Source organism: Aulonocara stuartgranti (assembly GCF_965226115.1).
Source record: "Aulonocara stuartgranti genome assembly, chromosome: 3".
Classification (NCBI taxonomy): Eukaryota; Metazoa; Chordata; class Actinopteri; order Cichliformes; family Cichlidae; genus Aulonocara; species Aulonocara stuartgranti.
This window is the reverse complement of record NC_138941.1, coordinates 65,977,768-65,991,163: the sequence shown is the minus strand read 5'-3', so window position 1 is coordinate 65,991,163 and position 13,396 is coordinate 65,977,768. Positions and strand designations below refer to the sequence as shown.

At 40.8% G+C, this 13,396-nt stretch overlaps 1 protein-coding gene across 3 annotated transcripts in view; it reads right to left on the bottom strand.

Moving 5' to 3' along the window:
* LOC309695321 (butyrophilin-like protein 2) overlaps positions 1–13,396 on the bottom strand; it is a 148,240-nt gene that overhangs the window by 45,271 nt on the left and 89,573 nt on the right. Inside the window, exons 1-3 of one of the 3 annotated variants that reach the window (XM_082515868.1) lie at positions 9,113–9,502; positions 5,863–6,225; positions 5,401–5,624 (exon numbers count right to left, since the gene is read on the bottom strand). In XM_082515868.1, coding sequence (XP_082371994.1) covers positions 5,440–5,624; positions 5,863–6,225; positions 9,113–9,185 — 621 coding nt within the window. In that variant the 5' untranslated portion in view covers positions 9,186–9,502 and the 3' untranslated portion in view covers positions 5,401–5,439. Of the gene's footprint in view, positions 1–5,400; positions 5,625–5,862; positions 6,226–9,112; positions 9,503–13,396 lie in introns of those variants that run through there. The other 2 variants (XM_082515865.1, XM_082515867.1) reach the window with 2 other exon arrangements.

Below are 13,396 nucleotides of genomic sequence, written 5' to 3'. Positions count from 1 at the left end.
CACCAGTAAACTCCACTGTCCCGTTTTAAGATGTAGTTGATGTTACAGGAAGAATTAGCTAAAGTAGCTGGATCTCCCCAGTCTCTTCCACACTGAGTCCTCTGTTGTTTGCTTGTGTTTCTCCTCAGAGTCCATCCAGCAGAGCTGTCGTCCTCCTCACAGCTCAGAGACACAAAGTCTCCTTTAAAGAACTGAGAGCTGCTGGGACTCACAGTCAGACGAGCTGTGAGGGTTAAAATGAAAAACTGATGATCTGTTAATCCATCAACCCAATCAGGTCATATCAGTGAGCATTTCTCAGGTTTAAACTGTGACAGAAGAAGGTTACTGACCTTGGTTTGTTGTGCAGCTTGGCACTGAGATCAGAACTAAAGAGAAATGACACTCAGGTTGATTTGAGGTGAACATAAAGAACAACTCCACACAAACAGCTGACAAACACACAAACTCATCACTCTCTGATATTCTCTGGCATCCACATATGTGGACATAACATTTTGGGTTATTTAGACCAAAATACTCAATTTTGCTCTACATGGGCCTCATATCCACTTACGAGGACATTATACTGCTACTGTTCTATCAAAATTTTAAACAAATATCCTATGTGGCTCTTATTTTTCTTAAAAACAAAAATAAGGTAAAAAAAATTCTGTTAATTCTTTGTTTTTACATTCATCGGGCCCCAATATGCCCAAATATCAAAGAGAAATTAAAAATGCATGCTGTGGAAGAGTTCGGGTCTTAGCAGGTTAAGTTACGTTCGGACAACAAACGACTGAAAAAGTAAATCCCACAAAGTTATGTGTCCACTGTGTAGCTGTGTTGATATAATGAGTGAATGATTTGATCTTTTCACTGCCTGCTGTGTTTCCTCGACTCCTGAGCAAAGATAAAGAGTCAGTTCAGACCTGCAGTTGGTCCTCGTGGTGTTTTGAACTTGAATTCAGCCTGATTTGTTTTTCATGTCTTCTCCTCCATCATCAGTTATCAGGAGAGCAGACAGTCAAAGTACAAGAATTCAAACAAACACAGAGATTCTACTTACAGAGCAGACACAGCACAGATGTTTCCTTCATCGTCCTTCTCACTCATTTGAGCTTTTTTTCATTTCTGTCACTGACACCAAGTAAAGCCCGCCCTCTTCCTCTGAGCACCAGCTTTCTATTGGTTCAAACACAGTGGGTAACTAAATGCAAGATATAAACTATAAACACGTATCTTTTAATGCAATGAGATTGCTCAGACATTTGGCAATTCACACAGCTGGATAGAACAATCAGAAACAAGTAAGATGTCCTCTGCTCTCAGTGATCTGTAGTTTGGTTGATGAACAAATCATGTCCATGTAGTGGACGTCCCCCTCAGTGAGAGAGGCAGATATGAGCTGAAACACAGGAATCAAACCAGGGACGCTGCTGTTATGGAGCTGAACTGGAACCATTCAGACACTGAGGCCCTCTGAACACATTTTAATTACAGCTGTGCAGAGACACACTGATGACTGACTGGAACACTATGATTCACATTTTACATTAACACCATCCTCACACATGGTTCATATATGACCACTAGAGGGAGATGTTGGACTTTAAACACTAACATGGATACAAGCAGATCATCAAATTGAGGTTTCAACACAACTGAGTTTGATGCTCTTTGATGTTTGCACAAGTACACGAGCCTTAATATACAAGGGAAAATGTCTTCTGAAACATCTGTTGGGTTTTCTTTGTCAAACTCTTCTAAACTCATACTCACACATGGTTTATATTTGGCCACTAGAGGGAGATGTTGGATTTTAAACACTAACATGGATGCAAGCAGATCAGCACAATCACTACAGCTGAGTTTTATATGTGTTTAATGATTACAGAAGGCCTTTTATTTTTGCACAAGTATGTGATTAGCACAATTATGAAAGGAAACGTTGTCTGCTGGAGCACCTGTTCTTCTAATCGAGTTTTCTTTGTCAAATTTATCTTAAATTGAACAGTATTGTTTACAGCAGGGGTACATAACTCCAGGCCTCGACAGCCAGTGTCCTGCAGGTTTTAGATATCACTCTGGGTCCACAAACCTGAATCCAATGATTAGTTCATTGCCAGGCCTCTCGAGAACTGCAAGACATGTTGAGGAGGTAATTTAGCCATTAAGCCCATTGTGTTGGATCAAGGACACATGTAAAACCTGCAGGACATCAGCCCTTGAGGCCTGGAGTTGGCCACCCCTGGTTTACACCTACACATTTTTATATTACTTTTTCTAGTATTTTTCTAAACATATATTATTATCAACAGCTGGAGCTAAAAATATATAATATATAAAATAAAAAATACACTCAACTGCATCATCACTATTTACCTTAAACTGTTTGAAAGGAGATCAACACAATGTCTTTATGAATCTTGATGACCTTCATGAAGAACATCTCTTCCTTTTAGCCAGACCTTCCCAAAGTGTGTTAATGTTAATGGCCAGAGGGAGTGTTCGCCCAGGGCGCCAAACAGGCTAGGACTACCACTGGGCTCGCCCCCTAACTAACATAAACAGATACTAGAATGTTTTCCTGCTTTATTTTTCCAATGTGTGCCTTATTTCTTCTATCCTCCTACCTATGGTACAGAAATCAATCTCAATGCCGTCTTTGTAAAACCAAAAACTAAACAAATAAAATAAGAACGCAGGCAAAACAGAAATATCTTATATATATTTATTTGGCTGTTAGGTGCAGCAGGGTATGTACTGGTTAAGGTAACCTGGCTCCTTCCCTTAGATCCAGTCAAACTCTGAGGTCATGTTGTGAGCTGCTAACTTCCGGGTCATCTGCATCTTATCACACTGTACATCTTTCATTTTAAAGTTAACAGAAAATTTTTTATTTGTCTAATTATATGATTTCTAGATGTAATATTTAAAATAATATAGGTCTGGTCTCTGATGGGCGCCAACTAAATGCTGAACGCATAACCTGGCCCAGTTTACACTCCAAATACCCTCTCAACTCTGTTTTTTATATGAAAACTTGAAGGCTTGTATATCTTTTAGAGTTTCTGTTTATTATGTGGGTAAAAACAGAATATGACATGGTCATGGTGATTGGACACATGCACAACAATTCAAGGTGAAATAAAACCGGCATCACCAGTTTCACGAAGTCAGAAAGCCTCTGATTAAAATAATACTACTAATAATTACAGCCACAGAAAATGTAAAGAAAAACAGCCCACATCCATTAAGGACTAACATATGTGAAACTTTCTCAGTGAACAAATTAGCATAAAAAAATTATATAGAAATAAAGCAGAAATATATGAAAAGCTTTTGGATTATTTAAAATGAAGTAACAATTGGACAGTAACAGACTGAAGAGTCTCCTTCATGGAAGGTAAAGTTCAATGAAGCCTGTGCTTCCCACTGCATGAATCGTTCCAGGTCAAAGGAAGGAAATGTCGGACTCTGCAGCTACAATGAAATGTGTTGGTTTCATTTTAATGTAATTACATTTAAAAATTGGTCAAAAAAGTAACATTTGATCAATGGATTCTTAATGCTTTCAGACAGATATTAACTGTCTATAATGCAATGAACTTTTTCTTTTCTTTAGATGTAAAATGTAAATCCAAACTAAAATCTGGACGTGTCTGACAGGTACCTGATAGATGTTTAGCAGAGGTGTGGACTCGAGTCACATGACTTGGACTCGAGTCAGACTCGAGTCATTAATTTTATGACTTTAGACTTGACTTGAAAAAATGTTCTAAGACTTGTGACTTGACTTGGACTTTTACACCAATGACTTGGGACTTGAATTGGACTTGAACCGGTTTACTTGAAAAGACTTGATATTTTACCCCAAATATAAAATTTAACATGCATATTATATAGAGATTGAAAATGTGACGTCATTCACGGGTAGAACCGCAAAGGATTCTGGGAACTCGTGGCAAGCGGTACTAGCGCACGCAGGCTTTCAATTGAAATCAGTCACACAGCGATAAAAAGAAACACAAAAATGTCAAGAAGCTGTTGTATTATTAACTGCAATAGCCGGTCGCATGACAGCCACAGGAAGCCGACGAGTAAAGAGATCGGTTGTTATCGGATTACGTCGTTGAAGAGAAATTGTTCGAGCCATGTTTCCAAAGTAACAAAGACGCGACGGATGGTCTGGATTGCAGCCATTCAAAGATCAAATATAACGTCCCAGAACACTCCAGCTCACAGGTTAGTCTGCTCCAAGCATTTACACGAAGGTCAGTGTCTTTTAGTATTTAATACGTCATTTTCATAACATAATTGGTGATATAGGTTACAAGCAAGTCTGGCGCTGAACAGAAATTGTCGCGCTATGCTCCTTTATTTATTGTGCATAAATAGTGAATTGTCCTGACACAATATTGCGTTTCGCTTCTGTTATTATGGTACATTGACAAAAACATATACTTTTATTCACAGGATAAAACAGGTTTTTGTATCACTAATTGTCCAGTACGATTACAGCATACAGTATTATTGTCACTGCTACATTTCTGTGATGGGTACCAGAAATTATTTCCACTACTAATTAATTACCATTGAGCTCAAAGGTCCTATTAATAAACGGTTAACGAATGTGTATTTATGACGACGATTTGTGAGACTGGTAAACTTATGATATGTACGATGGTCTTTACTTTCTACACGGTGCATTTCAAGGTCCTGTACCCATCCGTCGGTAAACTGTACCTGGGCTTGTTGCAGTGACCGGAAGTTACTAAACTTCATGAGTGTGTGCACTCACTCCAAGAACCGTATGATTATAAATATGCATATAAATATGCTACGATGAGATAGCTGACTTCATCTAACTAGCAAATGTTTTCCAGGCTACTTTGGTGATGCAGTTTTTTTTAATATGTATGATATTTTTGTCATGCGATTTTAAAGCCGGTCCTACAACCGCATCCAAGAATAACATGCAGCTTATCTCAGAACTGTCGGTGAAAATTATTCTTGGAGCTAGGTTTAATTGAGCTGCATTTTAAAGAGGTGCAATTTCACAATTTGTGTATATTTTCTAAGTTCACTATTTTGTCATGTGTTGAGAAAAACACAGATTAAAAAATTACATGGTCTAATATTTACATTTAGCATAACTGCAACATTATTTTTTCGTTTTTTTTTTTTAAGACTCGAAAGGACTTGAAATTCAAAGTTTCAGACTTGTGACTTGACTCGGACTTTTACACCAGTGACTTGAGACTCGACTCTGACTTGCCTGACATTACTTGAGACTTGACTTGAGACTTGAGGATAAAGACTTGAGACTTACTTGAGACTTGCAAAACAATGACTTGGTCCCACCTCTGATGTTTAGTGTTATAGATTTCTGTCTTTCAACATGTTCAGTGACAAGACTGAAAATAAAAGCACAAGAATCACAGTTAAGCTGACATTTCAAACAGGCTGAGATTCAACGGGAGGCTGGTATGAATCCTGACTCTGCTGTTGTTCATGTTTTCTGTAGATCAAGAATCCAACAACAGCAGCAACAAGAAGCACAGCAGAAACTGAAAGACCAGCGATCAGTCCAACAGATCCATCCTCCTTCCCTCCATCCTCTGTGTCTCCTCCTGTCTGACCTGCAGGTGAGAAACAGGTGTGAGGTGTCAGCTGTCAGGTAGGTGATGAGTGAAGAACAGAACAGAATCCATTTCCTCTTCAAACTGCTGTCAGACATTATCTACTGCACTCTGATCACATCACTCAGACCAGCTGCTTTCTACAAAGTCTCATCAACAACATCTTTAGAAACAAACATCGACAAGCAGGAAGCAGCTTCACCTCTGATCACACACACACTCAACTCTACTCACTCACCTGGAGGATCAACACTCAGGTAGATGCTGCTGATGGGCTCATTATCTAAAACACCTCTCTTCCTGTGCTTTGCTTCTCTTTGGACGACACGACACTCGTATGTTCCAGTATCATTAACCGTCACATCCTTCAGAATCAGAGACACGTCTCCATCCTTCATCTGTCTGTCCTGCAGATCCACCCGGTTCTTAAAATATGGATGCTGTTCGTCTGGATTGAGCCTCTTATCCCGAAACAGAAGCACATATTCTTCCCCCAGGTCAGCTCTGCTCCACTCTACAATAATAATGACGTTGTTGTTTGGAGCTCGACTTGGCAGAGTGACGTTCTTCTGTCCAGATTTAGCTGGGATGATTTTCTGATCTGAAAGAGGAGAAAAGAAGTAAAAAGTTTAAAGAAGAAAAAACACACAGTCTCTGCATGTTGCCTTTATGTAGCTACAGCTGTTTGTATACACTGAACTAAAAGCTTTGTAGCTGCATACTGACTCCTGACACTACAACACATCACACTGACACACACAAAGTGTCATTTATGTGTCCATCTGATAAAGGTTTCTGTTGGGACAGCAGGGGGAGACAGGTTTTGACTCAGATGCCCTCCAGTGTAGTCCACCAAAATCCTGACTGTGCATTAGTGGAAGTGGATGACACAGGAATCTGTGACTGCAGAGACATTTTCATTGTTCTTCACACTCGTTTTCACTTCAGCTCTTTTTATGTTAGATCTGCTCTCTTCTCTCCGGCTGGCTGACGAACCATCAACAACACGAGCAGGAACGAACCACAGACCGGTTGTATCACATACTTTGCACAGCTGACAGCAGAGCTCTCTGCATGCAGACAGTCCCTGAACAGTGGCTGCACCGCCTCTGCTGGACTGTAAACTCCTCTTTACACATATTCTTCTCGCAGAGAGAGTGGATGGAGTTTGTGTTAACATCACACAGACTCCTCCCAGCCTCATGCTGCAGTAGGTAGAGGTACAGGTCACAGCTGTAGCTGTAGTTGGTACCTAGAGTGGCACCTACAGATGCCACTATTATTTGCTGCAGCAGTTGCCTCTATTTGGAGGTGATGCCACGATCTGCTGAGCAGAAAGTCGTGCTATGTGATTAAGCGTTTTTCAGGAAACTGCTGTAAGGTTGGGGTTTTTTTACTTCTCTTTTTGTCCAGCAAAATCAGAATGTCAACACTGCAAATGCCTCGTGCCCCTCACAACTTAAGAAGCAAAAAAAAAAAAAAAAAAAAAAAAAAAAAAAAGAAGCACCCGGGCAAGTCAGTGCGATCATTTATTAATCTACTGATCTGTGTCTGTGATCGTGAACATGTTTCATGAAAATTTTAATTAATATACACACAGCAGGAAATATTTCTGCTTTACCTGCATTGTTTTGTTTTTTCTGGACAGATAAATATGTGTTTATTCTGTTTCTAACTGGAAAGCTTTTGCATCCTTTGAAGTATTTAGTAAAGGAGTGTGCTGGATATCTTCCATTTTTTAGGAAGGTACAGCCTCTCCATTCAAAACTATTGTACATCCATGCATGTACATGTTCCTGTGTGCCATGTCTAATTATTTAAGAAAGAACAAAACCTGATCATCTAAACAAGTTTGTTCTTTTACGTTTCAGTTTGTCTTCAGTTCTCTTGCAATAAATAAGTTTTATTTGAGACTAAATAACTAAATAAATAATAGCACACAGATTACATGAAATATAACTGTTATACTTTTACTTGAAAAATACATGAATGACATTTCATTATCAAAACTGATTTTTGGCTCTGTGCAACGTTATCTGCTATACCAAGGTTTACATATGACACTATTTCCTTTAGGATTCATAATGTTTTCTGATTCTTTCCAGTCAGAGACGATCAGTATCACAACAGTGATTATCAGCTTTCTTTGCTAACCCTTTCCGCTTCAGCCTCAGTGTGCGCTCACAAAAAGTGTCTGGTTCACGTTTCATTCTTCTTTCTTAGAAACTATTGACCATCACTTTCTCCAACCAGAGACATCAATATAACGATCAAAAGCATTATTATTACTGTTATTATTATTATTTACTTGTGAGAACAAGATATAGTTTATGCTGCTACTGTCTGACTCTTAAGGATATTACTAAGGTAAACACATTAATTCATATTCCTTCAGCAGATAATCAGCGTCATACAAAGTGCTTACGCCAAAGAAAGTCATCAGAGAAAATAGAGATTTTTGTTCAGAAAGTTACCATGGCGATTAAAAGAGCCACCTTCATGAAACTAAAAACTGACTCGAGTTAACTTGCCAACTTCTTAATCTTGCTTCAGAGTCACATCCTTCTCTACAAAACATACCACACTATGTGAGTGTGCCACAGATAGTTTCTGAGTGCTGACTTGAGCTTGTGCTATCCTTTTTTTGGTAACGCAGTTGATTCTCACCTACAGGCCAGTGGACACTCTTCCAATGATGAGGATGTGCACATCCTGGAGAGGAAGGAACGCTGGTTTGACCGCGGCGCGGAGTCAAGGAGGCCATTTACGTGAAAAGGGAAAGATCATCTCTGAATCGAGGAGGGGGCCTAAGGGTACATCTGTCAACATCTTACAGCCATTCCCCAACTCTCTGTGAATGGTACTCATGGCCATTGTTCATTGGTCTGATCACTGGCTATGACAATTGCATATTAATGTTTAAGAAAGTGACCTCCCAGCCCATTGTTCATTAGTGGGCTGGTTTCTGTGATTGTACAAATGTACTGTTTATAAGGTTGGAGAAACCTGCAGTCAGCTGAGACTGAAGAACTTGGATGAGTAACGAAACGTTTCTCCCAATGAAAACGTTTTGGGATTGTAATTTCACTGTGGAACTTTTCTAGCATTGATACTTATGGAATAACCGACTATTGCCACAGGGCGACAAACTAGCATGGAGTCCATGGAGTCCATGGGTGGGGCCTCCACCGTAGCTCGGGAGCAAAACAAATTCTGTTTTCCTTTCTTTACCGACAACTGCTAATTAACAGTGGTTAGCTCAGGGCTGCTGCCATCCCAGATTTAAGATTAAGATTACAAATTTTAAACTTTCACTAATGTTTACAAGCACTGCCGCCATCTTGGATTGTGAACTCGGGCTTCTTTCACTTTCTAAAGTTGAACGTAATCGTGAAATTTCCCACAGAAAAATTAAACACGATTACAAACATCATTCCTTCTGTTTATCTCTGTGGGGGGGTTCTTTAGTTTCAAAAGTTAAATCTCACCTGCTGAGACAAACACAAAGACGCCGACCAACAGCGAAATGGAGCAAAGCGGAGCATATGTTGGAGGAGCCATTTCCGTATTTAGCTAATGTGGGTTCTCCAGGTAATGAAGTCATGTGACTTACCTTATTTTAAGGCACGTGACTCAGGTACGACCCAATAAAAAGTACAAGCGCTAAGACCCAAGTAACACAGTGGTCCGGTAACAACCAGCTAACCACGGATCATGAGGCAAAAATCCCCACAGGTTCTGAGGAGCTCCTGCAGGTTGATGGCAGTAACGGGGGAATGTCTGCTACAGTGGGAGTCACACTGGCTGTTCAGCGACCCCCTGGCAATCACCTGTTGCTAGGGAAAAATTCCCTAGTAACAATTTTCCGACAGGATGACAAAATTCTCCCTAATTATTTTGGTTGCTAGCATACTGCTGCAGCTGTATTTGAACGGAAGTGATGGATTTGTGGACAAACACTACGCACTTACTCCCCGATCTGTAACGAACGTTAAAAATGACAGGAGGAGAAAACGGTGTTTCCTGAAAAAAGTAAAAGTTGGACTTACTTAAACACATTACATTGTGTAGCGCTGAGGCACAACATTTACTTTGACAAACCGTGTTAATCCTTTGGTTTGTGGGTCACTTTTTTAGAATTTCATTAAATCCATTAATAAACGAAAAATCACTATTGACAAATTTGCCCCAAGAGGATTTCTAAAGTAGTTCTTATCAAAGCGATTTAGGTTAAAGTGGTTATTTAGTTATTAACTTGATGCTGACAAACTTCAGTCAGACAGGTTTGATTGAAAGTCAGAGACACTTGTATATTTCTGTTTGGGAAGTGTGATGGATGTAAGCAATATTTTGGAACATGTTACCATAATAACAGTATAGTAGTATATTATAGTAAACGAGTAATGTAATGGGTTTAAACTTTGCTTTTTGTTGCACTGTTTTATTTTGTGTTCTAAGTAGGATTGGGATTTGTGTTAGTGTGTGGGACTGTAGCCTCATGTTTATTTTAACTGGTAATTATATGAAAATGCGTTTCAGGTCACATGACAGAGTAACACCTATCCTAAAAATTGTATAATAAATTAGTTTCTCCAGTGAGTAATTAAGTAACATTACTGCATTACTATCCCCACTAATGGAGACTCTGAAAAGAATAAGCAGAAGAGAATGGACTGATGGATGGATGGACTGATGGATGGATGGACTGATGGATGGATGGATGGACTGATGGATGGATGCCCTCTAATTAGGCATTTGAAACAGAGCAGTATATTTCCACCTGTCTCCACATATGAACATGTACTTAGCACACACAGTAGCACTAACAACTCCAGATCTATAAGTTTGCCTGCTGCTTTAAAAAGTAAACTGGAGATTTCCAGCTGACCTGCCTTAGCAGCTATAAATTTCCTGGTAATTAAAAATTACTAAGAAACTTTGTAAGTCACACTGCACTATAATTAACAAATGTGATGGCATCGGCCACACATGGGTAAAATCGTTCATTCACTTCATTAGTGTGGTTTACAGTTATTTCACTAATATAATTCAGTAATGTCTGTACGTAACTCTAACAGTGATATTATGAAGCACAGCTATAATAGCATTGTGTGATTTTTCTAAAAATGTTTCCGTTATATGTATATATATATAGGTGGCTGTTTCCTGTCTGAGCAAAAGGCGTGGCCAAGGGCTGAGGACTTTGAAAACACAATGCCTGCTCAGCAGCACCAATAAAGTGCTTGTCATAAACTGTTTTTATTTTTCTTCTTTTTTAAGGATAAGTTGTGTTTTGTTGTGCTTGTTTTGTATTGGAGTTTGTTTTTTTTGTTTATTGTGTGTAAATGGTTTGGGCAAACTACTATAAAGGTTATCCTGCTGTCTCTTTGTATTTAGGTTTTTGAGTGAAGTTGCATCTACTTTGTTTGGTTACATATTGATGGAGGCAGATGTGATGACCCCTAAAGGGAATAGCTGTAAGCTCACTTTTACAGTAATGCAAATACAATTTTAAGGATGATGTTTTGTTTGGTGTTAATGTCACTGAATCTAAAGAAAATTATTTGTTTATTTTACTCTTGGAAACCACCTCCAGGTGACAAACCTACTGAACAGCCCATTAGTTGCTCAGTGTGGGGAAAAGAATCAGATTTCCCAATAATTTCATGGTGGGGTTTGGTTTGTGGTCTGGCTACAGAGCAAAGGTGCAGCCGGTTCTGGACATGGTTTTAGAGTAGGTTGGTTTTACACCTTCACTATTTTAGTATCTGCCAGAGAAGAGAGAGTGGTAAATCACATTACTGCAAGCTAACCAGTTTATCCTGCACTAAACTGCACTAAACTGAGTTTTGATGCAACCTTTAACCATTTGTCAAATGTTTAAAAACACAGGGACTTACATGTAGGGTTAAAATTTCCAGCTTATCTGTCAATGGAAAATTGTATTTAGTAGTCAGTATAATCTTTTAGTGATATAAGTTTGCTTATGGTAGGATGCTGTTTGTAGTTATTTGGTAGTGACAGGATGTGTGATTTTTAGCAGGCTTGGTTCACCCCCACATCCTGGGAGCATGGGAGAGGTCGTACCTTGTTTTATTGTTTTAACGTAGCTATGTCTGTTTTAGTCTAAGTGCTTTAAGTGCTGGACTTCCTCACCGTGCCATCTAGGGTGGGGGAGACTACCCTCTTTATGACCAAGGATGTACCTTTTGTGCTTTCATGTTATATGACCCTTTGATCAGCAGTAACACACACACACACACACACACACACACACACACACACACACACACACACACACATACGCTCAATGGAGTATAAAATAAAGACCAGGGGCAAAGCTCAGCGCGAGTCTCTGAGACTGCCCTTGCTAGCAAGAACTTCTGTGTGTTTCTTTTCTCTGAGTCTTTACTGAAGAAGTGTTTTAGAATATTTTCCCTAACATTATCAAATCCCACTGAGCAGTCCTTACCTTTAAATCTAAGCGCTCTTCTTCCTGTCACGGTCCCCGTGTCTCTCTGGTTGGCCCACGCTGGCTACAGGTTTTGTTGTTGTTAGTTTTAGTTTTTTGTCTCTCCTCCTCCTCTCTGCCTGGGTGGCGCTCATTACGGGCTCTCACTCTTGGCCCACGCACCCCTGTGGATGGTGTCCACCTGCGGCTGATCTGGCTGATTTCCCCAGCTGCTATTTAAGGCAGTGGCACAGAGCAGCTCACCGCTGGAACGTCGAACCACCTGAGTTCGTGCTCGCGGCATATTCAAAGAAGAATCGCTTACACGTGTTTTATGTTGTGGAACTAACCTTTGACCTTCTGTCTGTAGATTCTGGACCGAATCACCGGACCTGTCCAAGTGGGGCAGTGTGTGGAGTGTTGGAGCGAGTGCGGCTGAAGAGGAGTGCGTGTGTGCGGAGGAGCGGTGGCGGTGACTGAGTGGAAGAGGAAGCGTGTGTGTGGATTCCCCCCCCCCCCCCCCCCCCCCCCCTTCTCTCCCTGGAGCCCTGGACCCCCTCCCAACTCACTGTACATATATTTTGCACTAAGGTGATCCCTATTGTAAATAAATCCCCTTTTGTTTCCTTGAAAGAACTGTCTGCGCGTGGGTCCGTTCAGTAGCCATGACGGAACGTTCCAGCCAGAATATGGACCCAGCAGACCTTGACCCAGTCCAGCGAGCCCTTGCGTCACAGGAGACGGTGCTGGTCCGCCACGAGGCAATGTTCTCACACCTGCTTGGCCAGATTGCGTCCCTCACCCAGGCAGTTGCTCGGCTTACACCGCTGGAAGGAACGCCCTCGGCGTCTCACCCCGCCCCGCAAGGCGCCGAAGCCCAAGCTGTGGAGCCGGCAGCAGCTGAAGTAACAGCCCCCTCTGCTCTGGAGCCAGGCACCGCAGGACTCCGTCTACCTGCCCCTGAGCCCTTCTCTGGTGAGCTGTCAAAATGTGCAGGATTTTTGACGCAGTGCTCTTTGGTTTTCCGCCAACAGAGACGTTTGTTTGAAGATGATGGAGCAAGAATCGCATTCTTTGTACAGCTGTTACGTGACCGCGCGCTGCTGTGGGCACAGGCAGCGCTTAAAGCCAATCCAGACATAACCTATGCTGTTTTTCTCTCGAAATTTAAAAATGTTTTTGAGAAGGGATCCGGCGCCGAAGCAGCAGCTCATCGGTTGCTGAAGCAGGGGAAGCGGAGTATGGCAGACTACTCCATTGACTTCCAGATTCTGGCTGAGACCGGCTGGGGTGAGGATGCATTATGTTGTACCCTGCTAAA